The 15,140-nt window shown below is 38.0% G+C and overlaps 1 protein-coding gene across 1 annotated transcript in view; it reads left to right on the top strand.

The window, feature by feature from the left end:
- Nucleotides 1–10,708, top strand: part of ZMYM2 (zinc finger MYM-type containing 2) — a 106,142-nt gene extending 95,434 nt beyond the window's left edge. Inside the window, exons 23-26 of the mRNA XM_075562852.1 lie at nucleotides 4,714–4,828; nucleotides 5,496–5,747; nucleotides 6,696–6,816; nucleotides 8,523–10,708. Coding sequence (XP_075418967.1) covers nucleotides 4,714–4,828; nucleotides 5,496–5,747; nucleotides 6,696–6,816; nucleotides 8,523–8,715 — 681 coding nt within the window. The 3' untranslated portion in view covers nucleotides 8,716–10,708. The remainder of the gene's footprint in view (nucleotides 1–4,713; nucleotides 4,829–5,495; nucleotides 5,748–6,695; nucleotides 6,817–8,522) is intronic.
- The last annotated feature ends 4,432 nt before the right edge of the window (nucleotides 10,709–15,140 follow it).

The following is a 15,140-nucleotide window of genomic DNA, read 5'->3' as shown; positions in this document are numbered from 1 at the left end:
GAAGGCGCCATAAAGAAAGAACGTGGCATCTGAGTTAGAGAAACAAGGGCAGAATGTCCAAGGTTAGATGTACTGAAGCTGTCCCACATTAAATATGAGACTAATAGGAGACAACGCTACTTTGTTTGGCAAGTTTTGTTGTTTTTTTTTAACTTCCTGCATTCAGCTGGGTTGTTATACTATTATTTTATTTCGCTTTTCTCCTCTGGTGAGAAGAAAATATGCTAAGAAAATAAAACCAAAAGTGATTGTCAGTATGACGGCATTCCTTCCTTACCACTTGCAAATGAGCTGTTTCATAGCCTGCGATGACCCTGCTGTCACCACAACAGCCACTCATTGACTTGGAGGACTCTGTCACTTAATACGGTAGACCTGGATGTGCAAGTCTCTGTGGCTGCTTGTTTTCACCTCTCTTGACTTCACTGTTATGTTTTGGGTTCTGTATGAAATGTTGAATTAAAAACAAGTCTTCATGAAACTAAATGCTAGAACCTTTAATTCAAAGAGTCCTAAAACCCTTACAAGGAAATTAGTGATTCTCTGGCCCAATGATCACAATTCTTTGAGTTCTCTCCCTAAATACGAATTCCTTTTTCTCCTTAGTGGTTTTCCCTGGAATTTTTAGCATTCGTAAATAAATAGATATATGATAAATAAATAACTGTTGTCATGGAATTGGTTCTAACTTGGGGATCGTTTAGGACAGAGTAGAGCTACTCTGTGGGCTTTTGAAGGTGGTAATGTTTATGGGAAGCAAACTTTCTCCCTTGGAGCTACTGGTAGGTTTGAACTGCCAACCTAGAAGTTAGCAGCTGAGCACCTAAACCACTGCGCCAATAGAGCTACTTGTCAGGGTAATACTGACTTCAGCACGTGCATTTGACATGTTCCTTTCTCCTGAATTTTGAAAATTTATGAGAACTGTTGTTTATTGTGTTGTTACATTTATTCCTTAAATGTTTGGTGAAGTCACCTGTGAAGCGTTGTTGGTTAGGAATTACTTGTGCAGGGTAAGGTGGAGAGGTTGGCCTTAAGTAGGAAACCAAGTGCCTTAGTTCATACAGGGCTCTCCAGGTTTTCTTCTCGCTGAGTCAATGAGGGCAGCTGTAACTTAAAAAAGTTACTTCATCCAACGTGTCAAATTTACCAGCATGAATTGGTTAAATTCCCTTATGATCTTTTTAAATTTCTGTAGGAGGTACTCCTCCTTATCTTATTTCTAAGAGTAAACATAAGTGTCTACTATAGAAAATTGTACCTTGTTTTGTGTACAGCCCAGCTCAAGGATCAGCAAACTTTCAAAAAGTAGCACAGTTTAACAGTTATTTTAAGCCTTGCAGAACAAGGGTAAAATCTAGGATATTATATTCTGTAGCCATTTAGATACTCATTTAAAATTGACCATTATTCACAAGTTTTGTTGGTTTTCCTTTTTAAAAAACTTTCATTTACTCTTAAGCTCACAACCTGATTTGGGCCCAACAAGAGCTGGCCCGAGTTTGTCCAGACTCCTGTTCTAGCTAAAGCCATATCTATTTTGTTTTATTGATTGTTTTGAACAACCGACCACCTTTTTGAGTCGTTTATCTTTATTATTGCCTTTCTTAAAATGTCTCTCTAAGAATAGTTTAGCTGTATTCTACAAATTACATTTTGTGGTTGTTTTTTTAATTATTAGTTTTAAGAAAGGAATTGGACCTCCTCGTAACTCCATTCCTTGATCTCAAGCCCCCATATGGTTTTTCATTAGAGTTCTGAGTGCTAGGACTCCAGGTAGTAGTAAACGTCTCCAAGCCCAATGTATTGATTAATCGACCACGATTATGTCTTAATAATAGGTCTGTTTGTACTAATTAAATGTTTCCTTTTTTTAAAAAATTGTTCTGTTCTCATCAATAGATGATACATGTTCACATACTCAATTTACTTTGCTTTCAAAGATGCTATGGTATTTGTAAGCAGTTTTAAAATAATCCTAAAACATAGTATAAAGATATGTAAAATATACTTTCCAGAACCCTGTGCTGTTTAATGTTACTTCAAGGATGTGTACAGAAATATAATCTATTTTTGAATATATATGTTATTCTGATAACTGGTTTTGTTCATATCTGCAGTAGCAATAATATAATACTGAAGAGGAAGTATTTTATTTGTAAGCTTATAGGGCGAATAACATCTTTAGTGTTAAGTACCAAGTTTTGTGAACGTATAGAGAAGTAAACAATCACTTCTGTTTAGTTTATTGGGAAGTTAAATTTATAATTAATTGGTAGCGTATAAAAAGCACAGCTGTTTTGCCTTCTTCACAAGATAAAACAGCTGATTTTTTAATTATGTAAGGAGTGGTGGCTATTATTATATATGAGCACAGGATAGAGTTTCATAAAATTTCACAATCCTCAAATAACCATCATTAACACTGTCATCATTCTTTCATGCATATATGTGAACAGCTGACTGACAACAAATTGAACATACATCTCAGTGGGTTGTACATTGCACTGCTCATTGCTGGGTCAGTTCCACAGGAGAAAGATGAAGCTTTCTATTTCTGGACAGAGTTACAGTCTCAGAATCCACACAGGGGCAGTTCTATCTTGTCCTGCAGGACAAGGAGTCAGAAATTCCATGACAGAGTTTGAGTTTTTATAAATTTTTACAAATTTCATCTTAGCTAATATCTATGTCTTTTGCCAGGTTCACAAAAGAAAAAGGAAAAATTTCCAGCTGTCTTCTTATATATATATTGTCCTCCCTCCCTCACATCCTCTCAGTCAACCAGAGCACACCAGACTGTAATGTTTCAGTGTTTGAAGTAGCACAGTAAATGTGGTCGTTCGTTTCCACAATGATGAACATTCCCTTTACTGCATGAAATTTTGCTTTTTTTTAACAGATTTGTGCAATCTCCTTCCCACTTCCTCCTTCAATTTTGTGTAATTATCTTAACATACTTACTGATGTTTTAAATTTTTTTGAGATAAGCTTCCTAGAAGGGTATTTATTGGATCATCTTTCCCCCTTATTTTAGGTAGCAACCCTTTTTTTGTCTTCCAATTTTTAGATTTTTTATATACATTTTGTACTCCCATTGATTAAATTTAGAAATAACCTTGTGGTGTGACGCTTATGTAGAAGGAATAGCTTTCGGAGAATTGAACGGGTTTAATTCTTTACTGATAGTGAAAAATCTTAAGAATTTGCTGGAGGGTGGGGGGATAGTGTTTTTTAAAAAATGATGCGATGAGTTTGGAGTTTTGCTAATTTTTCTTCCAATGGTCCATTTGGCTAATAGTGGTTAAATATCTATTGTATGCCCAATTCTAGACATAAATGCTATAATGTCCACTAGACTAAGACAGACTTTTCGTTTATTTCTCCCAAAACCTTTCTTAGTATTACCACTTTTTTTTAAAGGAAGTAGACTCTTCCTACTTAAGAAATCTGTCCAGTATCACACAGTTCAAATTTGAATCTAGTAAGCAATTCTAATTATATAATATGTACTGTTAAAGGATAGGAACAACATAGAAAAGTAATATTTAAATAGCGTACTCAAGGTATCTCATCAAACCAAGCCCACTGCCAGTGAGTCAGTTTTGAAGTATACAGATAAATAAACTGGACAGAGAAGATAACGGAGATACATACCATTGGTATTCCAAGAAGTTAGAGAATTGTATGCAAGGACCTAGTGCACGGGACAGTGCTTGGCACGACTGGAATGTAGAATATGAAGTGGGACAGTGGGGAGAAGTACAATAGGTAAGAGTCCTATCACAAAGGACCTGTGTTTCTTGATAAAGGTGTTTAGACCCCATCTTTTGTGCAGGCTGAAATATGCAAAGGTTTAGAAAGCCTTTTAAAGGTCACGAAGGCTTGAATGTTATTATAGAAACCAGCTATTGTTCAGAGCTGCTGTTTGCCTGCCAAAGTTATCTTGTGTGATTTTACATTGGTTTTAATTAAACTTTATATAATTAGTAATAAAACAACCAATGGTAAAGACGTGTCGCCCCACGACACAGGGTAGTTTGCATCTCTCTAGTGGCTCCTTGGAGCCCTGGCAGCACAGTGGCTCCACCGGCGGTTGCTGACGGAAAAGTCAGCGGGACAAGCATGGTGGTCACTTTGACAGGGCCACCGATTTCACAAACCTTATGGGTTTCCTACTCTTGTCTTACAGGGTCACTGAGTTATACCATTTTATTTTTTAACTAAAGTAGGAAGAGACAATAAGGAAACGCCCTGGAGCCTAGCAGTCAGAGTGCTGGGAAGAAGCAGCCACAGGATGACATTTGTATACCATGCTTGCTTCCCACCTAACTTCATTACTCTTAATGTGAATTTTAAATCCATCTTCTCCATGCCTGATAGGATCACTTGTCCTGTTCTTCATCTGACTGAAGATGCCTAGCTAACTCTGGATTCTTAGGTGTATATGTCAGCTTCTTTTTAACCCACAGAATAATTGGTACTTTGTGATTCTTTATGATTTCTAGACATATCAATAGAGCCAATCATATCTGTTTTGTTATTATGACAGTCCTTTTTTGTATTCCTGCCAAAGAATTCATAGCGGGGAAGGAAAGGGCACATCTAAAAAGCTTCACTTCTTATGAAATAATAGGATGCAACTAATGAATTCACAGTTCATAGTGAGTGGTTTTTTTTCTTCAAGACAATATTTTTTTTCTTCATCTATAGTACTTGTGTGGTAGTAATCGAAAAGACAATATATTTATTGATCCAGGATACCAGACATTTGAGCAGGAATTGAATAAAATTCTTCGGAGTTGGCAACCAAGCATACTTCCAGATGGTAATGCTCTTTTATTGTGCCTCTAATTTCTAGTGTCTTAGCTGCCACGATAAGATGTGCAAAATAACAAATGATATTGAATATGTATTGTAATTTGAGATAATACATTTTAAATAAAGTTGGTACTAATTTAATATGGGAATTTTCGTTTTCTAGAAAGTAGGTTAAAATTAATTGGGAGAATTTGAATTAGTGAGCCTATTATTCAGAGTACTTAACTTCTACTTCTCAACTGTTCATCTTTTGTTGAGTTAGAAATGAATCTGTTCAGTATCAGCGTTAAGAACTGTAAGACGCATGGTGGCCTGTCTTCTGTTCTTCAGTAGGACAAACAGACAGTGATCAGGAAAGGACTGGTATCTCTAAGAATCCCCAAAAGATGGGGGCTCCCGTTCACATTCACAGATTCTCTTTATATGTCTGAAGCCGTAGTTCAAGAGAAATCTGTGTCAGCGTCTCCAGTGGAAGGAGCATCTGTTTTCCCTCCTCCGGAGATGCTGCTCTGGTGTGAACGGCCCGCTGCCCAGCTAATTTCTAACATTCTTTTCAGTTTGGTATGAATGGAGGTCTGATAACAGGATTGTTCTTGAACTTTATCTACATGTTTAAATGGGTGGAATTTTATTTATTTATTGTAATTCTTTTAAAATAGTTTTCTCTGTTTAAGGGTCAATATTCTCTCGGGTTGAAGAAGATTATCTTTGGAGGATAAAACAACTAGGATCTCACTCTCCAGTAGCTCTTCTGAACACCCTGTTCTACTTTAACACTAAGTATTTTGGCCTGAAAACAGTGGAACAACACTTAAGACTTTCCTTTGGCACTGTGTTTAGGCATTGGAAAAAAAATCCATTGACAATGGAAAACAAAGCATGTCTTCGATACCAAGTATCTTCCTTATGTGGAACAGATAATGAAGGTAGTGTAACTGATTTTTATTGTGGTATTGTCAGTGGCAGGGATACCCACCCCTTGCCTAACTAAAGACTTGGGTCATTTGTTAAGAACCAGGGGCTATTGTTTCCCTAAAATAAGGCAACCTCCATTAAAAAATTTTTATTATTAATGATTTTATTGGGAGCTCTTACAGATATAACAATTCATAATTCTGTTAGATCCAGCATTATTTTACAATTGCTACCACCATCAGTTTAAAAGCATTTTCTTTTTACTTGAACTCTGATCCCAATCAGGAACCCTTATTATATTATTGTTGTTGTTGTTGTTGTTGTTGTTTTGCCTTCTCTTACACCATCCAATGTATCCGTTCACTTGTAATTCTGTTATTTGTTCCCCTGGAGTAGGGTTATACGGTCATCGTTGCTATCAGCTCCCCCACCCCCCTCCCCATACCCTCAGGGAATCATTTCTCCCATTACTGTTCTGAAGGGTTATCTATCTTGGCTTTCATGCATCCAACGCTCTTAATTTCATAAAAGAAGGAGATAAAACAAAGGCCATAACAGTAAGGGGAGGAAGTGATATTGAAGAACTAAGGATAGTTATGTGTGTCATCAGTGCTATACCGCTCCCTAGGTTTATCAACACATCTGTGTGGCCCTTCTGTGGGGGTTTTAATTGCTTGCTTTTGACCATCTGATACCTATCCCCGTCAGTACCTCATGATCACCTGATGTGCTGCTTCCATGTGGGCTTTGTTGCTTCCCTGCTAGATATCTGCTTGTAACCTTTGTCTTAATACATCTCAGTTCATTTTGCTTTAAACACTATGAATCACCAGGAGCTACCACTGAAAACTCTGAAGGATGCCTATTGCATTGTTTGCTATAACAGGCAGTAGGAGTGACTAGAACCGCCTTTCTTCAAGATTGCTCTTAGGAGATTTGTTTAACTTTTGTTTTTCAAGATAAACTCACCACTGGAAAAAGAAAGCATGAAGATGACGAGCCCGTGTTTGAGCAGATGGAGAACCCAGCCAATCCCTCCAGGTGTCCCGTGAAAATGTTCGAATGCTACTTGTCTAAAAGGTAAGCGCTAGCAATACTAAGCCTTTCTAGTTTTTAATATCCAACCAGTCATACATACTCATGCATAGATTAAGAAAATAGTGTATAAACCAAGGATCACAACTTTCATATGTACTGGTCAAACATTTAATGAACTCAACTCTAATGTGATTGCTTGAACTGCTTCGCTTTGGTGAGTTATGATGTTAAGCTGGGGCCCTGTTTGCTCCCCACCCCTGTACTAAAGGGCCACACATATGTTGTTAGATGCCATTGAGTTGATTTCTGACGCGTGGCGACCATGTGTGGTGTGAAGGAGAACTGTTTGTGGGGTTTCAGTTGACCGCTTAGAGGCAGATGGCCAGGCCTGTCTCCCAGGACATCTCTGAGCTGGTTGAACCCACATCCTCTCTGGTGAAAGTCACTTACTTCATTCTCGATGCTCCTAAAGGGCCAGAGAGTGACGTGTTTGGTTTATAGGCTTGAAAGTCTCTGTTGTAACTCAGTGTTGCTCTTATAGCCAGAAAGCAGCTATATGTAAATGAATGGACATCATCATTTTAGAGTAAAACTTAACTCACACATAGGTAGCAAGCCTGTACTTTGTGGCCCATGTTGAAAGGTAAGGTAGATTGATGGGAAATTAGCTCTCTAAAGAGTTTGAAACAAAGATAAGAGTATTCTAAAAGAACAGATAATCCTTAACTTATAAGAGGGTTGTTTTTTTTAGTTGAGCCATACATAATGATTGTCTTATTTATTTAGGTAACTCATTGGTAGTGTACCCCTTCTTCCCCTGTCCCTCTGCTCCCCCACCCCTCAAAAAAGCAACCCAAACAACCCAGCTCACTGCCATTAAGTCAATTCTGACTCATAGTGACTCTATAGGACAGGGTAGAACTGCCTCTCTGGATTTCCAAGAGGGTACCTCTATGGGAATAGAAAGTCTCCCCTTTCTCTCCTTTATTAGTAATAGGTATGTGTAAATATTAATCATATATTAAAATATACTTCTATATGTAATGCCTCCCAAAGACAAATGAACATCAGCTTTATAATGACACTGGTAAAAGGCACTGAGCATGACTGAGACGTGGTGGTGAGACGTGGTCAGTAGACTTCAGACAGAGGTGTAGGAACAGAGCCCTCTGTAAGTAAGGAACTGCCTGGTCTGTTTTCTTAGGTGTCACCGCTGTTCCCTCAATTCAGACCACAACAAATTGAGTTCCCCCTTTTTTTAACCAATGAAATGTTTAGGAACCAATAACTATACATTATTTTATGCTTGTCTAATAATTTTAGCTAAAAACTCTTCCAACCTTCAAAATGTTTACTGAGGGCTCAGAATGTACTTCCCAAAAGTGTCATGAATTTTAGTTAGATTCCCTCAAGATAGCCTTCAGTAACCTACAGAACAGAATTGTCACTTTTTTTTTTGATAGCAGGATATCTTAAGACTCTTTCCTAAATTTTAATTTATGAAATTTGGGGTTCGTTTAAAAATTAATGTGTTTTATTTGTTTAGTAACATTAAACTACATCTTTTTAATTGATGGTGTTCTGAATTCTGTAAAATACTGAATTTAAATCATTGAAAATTCTTTAACACTTAAATGGAAATTAACTTACAGTATTTTAATAAAAGGCATATTGCTTAACTACATAGAACTGAAACTAAATTTTATGTATATACTGTGAATTAACTCTCTTCTTTTCTCTCTTTCAAGTCCACAGAATCTTAACCAGAGAATGGATGTTTTTTATTTGCAACCTGAATGCTCTAGTTCTACAGATAGCCCTGTCTGGTACACCTCTACTTCACTGGACCGAAACACCTTGGAAAATATGCTTGTACGGGTTCTTTTAGTAAAAGATATTTATGATAAAGACAATTATGAACTGGATGAAGACACAGACTAAAAAGGAATGTTTTGGAAACAATCGGGATAAAACAGCATTAGATAGTCATGCTGCTAGATCTTTATTATGGAAAACATTTCAAGTTTACTCTTTCTGTTTTAAGTTTTGTAGCAGTGTACCCACACTGGGTATTACCATGTAAATAACCTGTGAGTGAAAGTTGCCATTATTCTATGTAGTGGTTTTAGAATACTTAACAGATGCATTCAAAGTTTTTTTTATTATTATTATTATTATTTATTTGATTAGGTATGTTTGTAACTTTTTACATTACAAATATGAATGAGAACGTGCCATGTGTAATTTTTTTTTCCTGTAGTAAGAAACATCCACATTGCCCAACTTTGCTGTCACAAAGCTTTCTTGAAAGGGGCTCTTCCGCTGGGTTTTTAACCAGATGGTTGTGTCTGGTAGCACCTACTGAAAGTTTAGAACTTGCAGTGTCTTTCAGAATTTAAGAAATAAACTGTAAACTAATAGGTTGGGTTTTTGTTCTTTTGTTTGTTTGTTTGTTTGGGGTTGTTTTACGTTTTAGTTATTGAAGCCTTACAAGGTTATGTAGAGAATACCATCTTCTGTACCAAAAATAGACAAGAGAATGCTGTCAATATTGGTGTACTGTAATGTGAATCTATACTGGTGAAGACACCTTTTTGTTCTCCATATTAAAACCTTAGTGTCCTTTTTTTCATTTGTGGCTTTCTGCATCACCCCCATAAATAAGTATGTATATATGTATATAGATAAAGAATGACTATACATTGAAAATATGAACATCAAGACATTTTCTTTAAAATGCCTGATGAAATAGAAATTTCTGTGGGTTTTTTCCTCCCCATATCAACCCTAAGTACCTGAAAGGATCCCCTTCACTTATAGAGGTTTGATTTCCCCTTTTTGTTTTTCGCTCTGAGTGATATGGATTATGCTGCAATATTACCTGAGTAGAGTACTCTAAAACTTTACCAATTTTATTAGAATTCCTGTGCCTGTCCTCGAATATGACTGATTCATACATTGAATAAAGTTATTTTTAGAAATACCACTCCTGAAATAGTTGTTGTAGAAAATCAAGCTACTCTAGCCCTGAGCACGAGGATAGCATCTTTTACAATGAAGATGGCCAGTGTAGGTGTCTGCTGTATTTCAGGTGCTTGAAGAACCGAGGAAGATGGATGGTAAGAGTAGATCACAAGGGAAATCACATTCGATGGTGAATTGTTTGACTTTTAAATTTTAATTACTTCTTATAGAAGATTGCATTAAGAAAGCTTTGTGCTTCTGCATAGCAGCTTATCAGACCTTTTAGAATGAGGACATCCATTTAAAATCCTACTTTCTAAAGACTGAGCAAAGTGCTAGCCACATATTGTAAGTCTCATATAGCACGTGATAGTCAGGTTGCGTTCTTGTTTCCAACTCTTGAGTCACTACAGTGACATTCGTTTTTAAGAATCCTTCCATGAGACCAGTCTGTTTTCCATGGTAGCTGGGTAATGCCTGCAGGTCCCCTAGATATGGTGCCCTTTCCCTTAGGATGACTGTTGGCCACAAAAGAAATGTTCCCATTCCTGATTTGGAAAACTTCACAGGTGTAATCACTGTGTATTTAAGCAATAAGTATCTGAAATGTTTTTGGCATAAAAATGGCTTTATACTTATTCTAATTTGTTTTATAAAATAGGTTTAAAGAACTTTTCTGCCCCTTAATGGATTTTATAATAGTTAATTACTAATCGGCTGATGGTAGCAAATCTGATATTAGTTACTAAACTAGATTGCTCGTTATCTGTGTAATGAAAAGTGGACAACATTTGAAATATATCATAATAGTACGAAAATTTCCTCAAATTTCTCTTTCTTCCAATTTTACTACTATAAGCACTTTTCCTATGAATGCATATTGCTGGTTAAACAGGTGGTTACCTCTAGCCGTCTCTTATTCTTTACAGTGGTGCTATATCCCATCCAGAGCAATAAAGTTTTTACCAAATGTCACTGTATATTTTCCCCAGTACCGTAGTAGTGGTAAGCACTACTTATGCCCCTGGCTCTTTCCATTTATTTGTAAGTTTTAGCATTTCTAAAAGGAAATGTCTGCCACATCTTGATCTTTGCATCCTCCGGGGCTTAGGCATCTTGCCGATTGCAATCCAAGGACTGACTGACTGAACTTAATGCTCGGGGTGGTGGGGTGAGGAAAAGTCGGTTTCATGAGAATCTTGTTGTTCTTTGAAACTTATTTCACCTAGAACACATGTCAGTGACTTCTGGATATCAAGCTTTGGGGGTCACAGCTGAGAAGGGCACAGTGGGTTCTCTTTGCTTCTGGACGATTTCTGATTAGAGCATCCTAGAAACAACTGCTGTCTTAAAAGATCTGTTGGAGACACTGTGTTTTCTGGATCTAAAGATTTTGCCATTTGAAATAGGCGAATGAAGACATTTATGTGAAGAAAAATGGATTTCCAGGCAAATTGAATCTTCATTAACCTATTTCTCCAGGTGTGGTAAAGGATTTTTCTGAGTCAGAAAGCTCGCAGTTTTGGGGGGTGGAGTGAGGTGGGGAGGATATAAAAACCCTTGTCATTTAATAGTCATGTCTTTCTTTTATTACAGAGCTCTTGGTGTATTAAACATTGAGGACTTGCATATTATGCATTCAAAACTAGTTTTTTAATGATCAAATTAACCTTGGTCCTGGCCAACTGTGATTTGGGAATGGGCTAAGTGGTCTATGCACAGTATTAAGAAATACAGTCCTGGGAAAGTCATACATTTTGCAAAAGTTGGTTTACACTACATGTAGGTCCATTTATCTGAGGTCTTAAGTATCTTACAGTCTAAAATCACTATAAAAATACAGTTATTTCTACAGTGTATTGTTATACATATGTCGCTATGTTCTAAGTTAACACTGGCTGTAGGATAATCTGTTTCCTTCAAAACAGTCATGAAAATGTACATGAAAATATTTTTGAATAATAAATTTATTTCACTAAATTATAATACTTTTGGACTTTCCCCCTTTATAAGCCTTTACTCAGTTCTTAGAGAAGTTACCTGAATCCGAATTACTATATTTCACTGTTTCTTAATTGTAGATGCGTTTTACTGTTTCCCTAAGATACTTGTTTTTGAGCAAATTACTATGAAAAATGATAAAATACGAGCAGTTGTATAAATTTAGATGTTGACGGTCCAGAACAGGCTGTCAGGATCTGAGGGTGGATGACACTCACCTCCCCTGCCCCCTCCATTTGGAAACCAGGTCTCAGAACACCGCCCAGCACAGGAGGGTTGCCACGCCCTGTGGGAAAGAACTTCCGGACATTGTCTCTGAAATCTGGGCAAATGGTGTCCTAATGAACCCACTCAGAAGTCGAGTCCCTTTGAGAAGCCAAGGTTCGTGATGTGAGTATTAAAATACAGACCCAAAGGAAAGGGTCACTGGGCCATTGGAGGCCCACCCAGGAAGTCGCGATCGTCCACACAGCGAGGGGAAGAGCCTTTGTAGTGTGAAAGGACCAGTGAGCCAAGGTCATTATTACTGCTGTGTGTCCTGTGAAGGCATTGCCTTCATTTCCGATTCTGGAGTTTTCAAACTGATGAATATTACACCCAAGTGAAGTTTACAGATTTAAGTTTGTGTTCTTGAGATAGATTTAGAAACACATTTTCTTGTCAAGAAAAATAATCTTTGAAAAAATAACCTCCGCATATTAGACCAAAAGTTAAAGTCCTCTAACTCTTCAAATGCAAATTTGGTACATGAAAATGTAACATCACAAAATTTAACCCCACAAATAAAAGTAACCAAGTTACTGCATATCACCTTCATGCCAATGTCAACCATGGTAGTTAGGGAAAGACCATGAAGATAGCAGATGTTCCAGAAGCCTAAGTTATTTTGTAGTAAATATGATACACCGTCCATGAAATGGCTGTACCGTAACAATGAGTGTGGAGAGAGTCTGTTTCATGGGGCATTATCAGTACCTGTGATTCTAGAAACAGAAATTGGCTGGATGGCTGTGGGTTTTGTGTTGGAGCCATCTTGACATAGATTTTCACTCCAAATTGGTCAGTGGATCAATGTCTGATTGTTTCAATGGTACCGTTGAACGTTTGATTCTTTGAATGGCACCATTTTTGCTGGCTTTCAAGCAGAGTACAAGAGTAATAAAATGTAGCACCCTCGCGATGTGTTCGAAGTAACTCCTGAAGGCATTGAGTGTAGCATAGGGAGTTCTTTCTTTATGGGAACCATTAGGGAGTTTTTAAAATAACCATTGCTTTTAGAAATATAGTCTCTAATACTTTCAATGTCATAAGAATACTTAATGCTATCAGCTAGATGAAACCTTTCCATTTTGATTACATACCTGTAGTTCTGAGATTGTGTCAGCAGATGGCAACAGTATCTAGCCGGCGGTTTCGACTTCGTTCTTGTTAGTACTGTGCACACCCGTCCAAGCCCACTGTGGAGACTCTCCGACCTTACTGGACGGAGTAGCGCCCCTGGAGCTTTCTTTGTTTTTAAATCATTTTATTGGGGGCCCATACAGCTCTTATCACAATCCATCCATCCATCCATTGTGTCAGCACATTTTTAGCTCCTTAAGGATTTAAAGACCAAATTTTTAGGGAAGGGAAAAACGGTCTGCCACAGACCAGCTGGTGAATCTGAAACTGCTGACCTTGCAGTTGTTGCGTACTGACAAATATACAGTGCCATCGGGGCACCTTCATACTGTTGTCTCAAAAAACCAAGCTCCCTGCTATTGAATTCATTCTAAACTGTCCCTGTGGCTATCTGCTTTTGTAACTTTTTACTGGAGTAGAAAGCCTCATTTTTGTCTTAAAGAGCAGCTAGCGGTTTCAAACTGCTGACCTTGCAGTTATCAGCCCAACAGGCAAATCCATCTGCATGGGCACCTTTATACTGCTATATATAGATCTACGTTGATCCTTTATCTGAAAGCCTTAGGGTTTTAGAATTCAGAACTTTACTTGTGTAAGTCAGTGGCCCAGAGTTTGATCTGTATTTGAAGATCAGTTTTCTATAGCAATTCATCACCCTGCCAGTCTAACCCATCAGTCTGTAGTTAGCCGTAAGTGGCGGAGTTCTGTTTATCACAGTCTTTTAAAAGATTTTTATCAGCGCTTTCTGAACTTGAGTATTATGAGCCCTTGTAGACAAACTACTGTCAAGTCTAGGTTGTCTACCCCACACTAAAATGTTTTTTTAATTGCTTGGCATTGATAAAGATTACTGAAGATTGAAGATTCTACACCTACGAAGAAAAGTGCATAGACTGGCCTCATAAATGGTTGTACTAGAGCCATTACTGAATTTGGCAACACTTAAAATAGCTTTTTTTTAAAATACTCTGTATTTTGCCTCAATGTTTGCTTCATTGTAAGTGTTCATAAATATAATATACCTTGAGCAGCTGCTGTCATGTCATGGAGACTGGCAGGTTCTTATTCAGCAAGCACTTGGGTCATTATTTGAGGTTCTAACCATGTTGGGTGCCATCAAGTCAGTTGTGACTCACTGTGACCTTATGTACAACTGAAGAAAACCCTGCCATGTCTTCTGTTGCCTTCACAATTGTTTCAGCCAATTGTTGCAGCCAGTGTGTCAATCCATCTCATCAGGAGTCTGCCTCTTTTTCACTGCCCTTCTACTTTACCAAGCTTGATGTCCTAACCCGGTGGTTCTCAACCTGTGGGTTGCGAGCCCTTTGCATTTGCCCGATTCATAACAGTAGCAAAATTAGTTATGAAATGGCACCAAAAATAATTTTTAAGTTGGTGGGGTCACCACAACATGAGGAATTGTATTAAAGGGCCGTGGCGTTAAGAAGGTGGAGAACCACTGTAAAGATTGAGGATACAAGACTTGAGAGCCAGCTTCTACTTTAAAGGACTTGGGTTCCAAAAACTCGGTGCCATCCAGTCAATTGCAACTCATAGTTATCCTACAGGACACAGTAGAACTGCCCCTGTAGGGTTCCGAGACGAGATCTTTATAGGAGTAGAAAGTCTTACGTTTCAGCCAAGGAGCAGCTGGTGGTTTTCATCTGCTGACCTTGTGGTTTGCAGCACAATGTGTACCCCACTACACCACCAGAGTTCCTCTAAAGGACTTGGTCTAGTTCAACAGAAATGAAAGCATGATGGAATGTCTAGTTATACGGCAACTTGTATGCATTATCACTAGTAGATCCTGGGAGTCAAATTTGGAGACCCTGGGTGACAGTCGACCTGCCCCAGTTTTCTTCCACTGACAGCTCACCTGCCAACCTCCCAGCAGCCAAGCAGCATGCCCCCACGCCCACCCCTGCAGCAACTTGGCTAGTCGTGTACAGACAAAGAAGCTAATATATGGCTCAAGTAATTCGTCCAAGAGCTTCGTC

This window comes from Tenrec ecaudatus, chromosome 11, assembly GCF_050624435.1.
Source record: "Tenrec ecaudatus isolate mTenEca1 chromosome 11, mTenEca1.hap1, whole genome shotgun sequence".
NCBI lineage: Eukaryota > Metazoa > Chordata > Mammalia > Afrosoricida > Tenrecidae > Tenrec > Tenrec ecaudatus.
The sequence above is the reverse complement of the archived record's forward strand: the minus strand, read 5'-3'. Positions and strand labels throughout refer to the sequence as shown.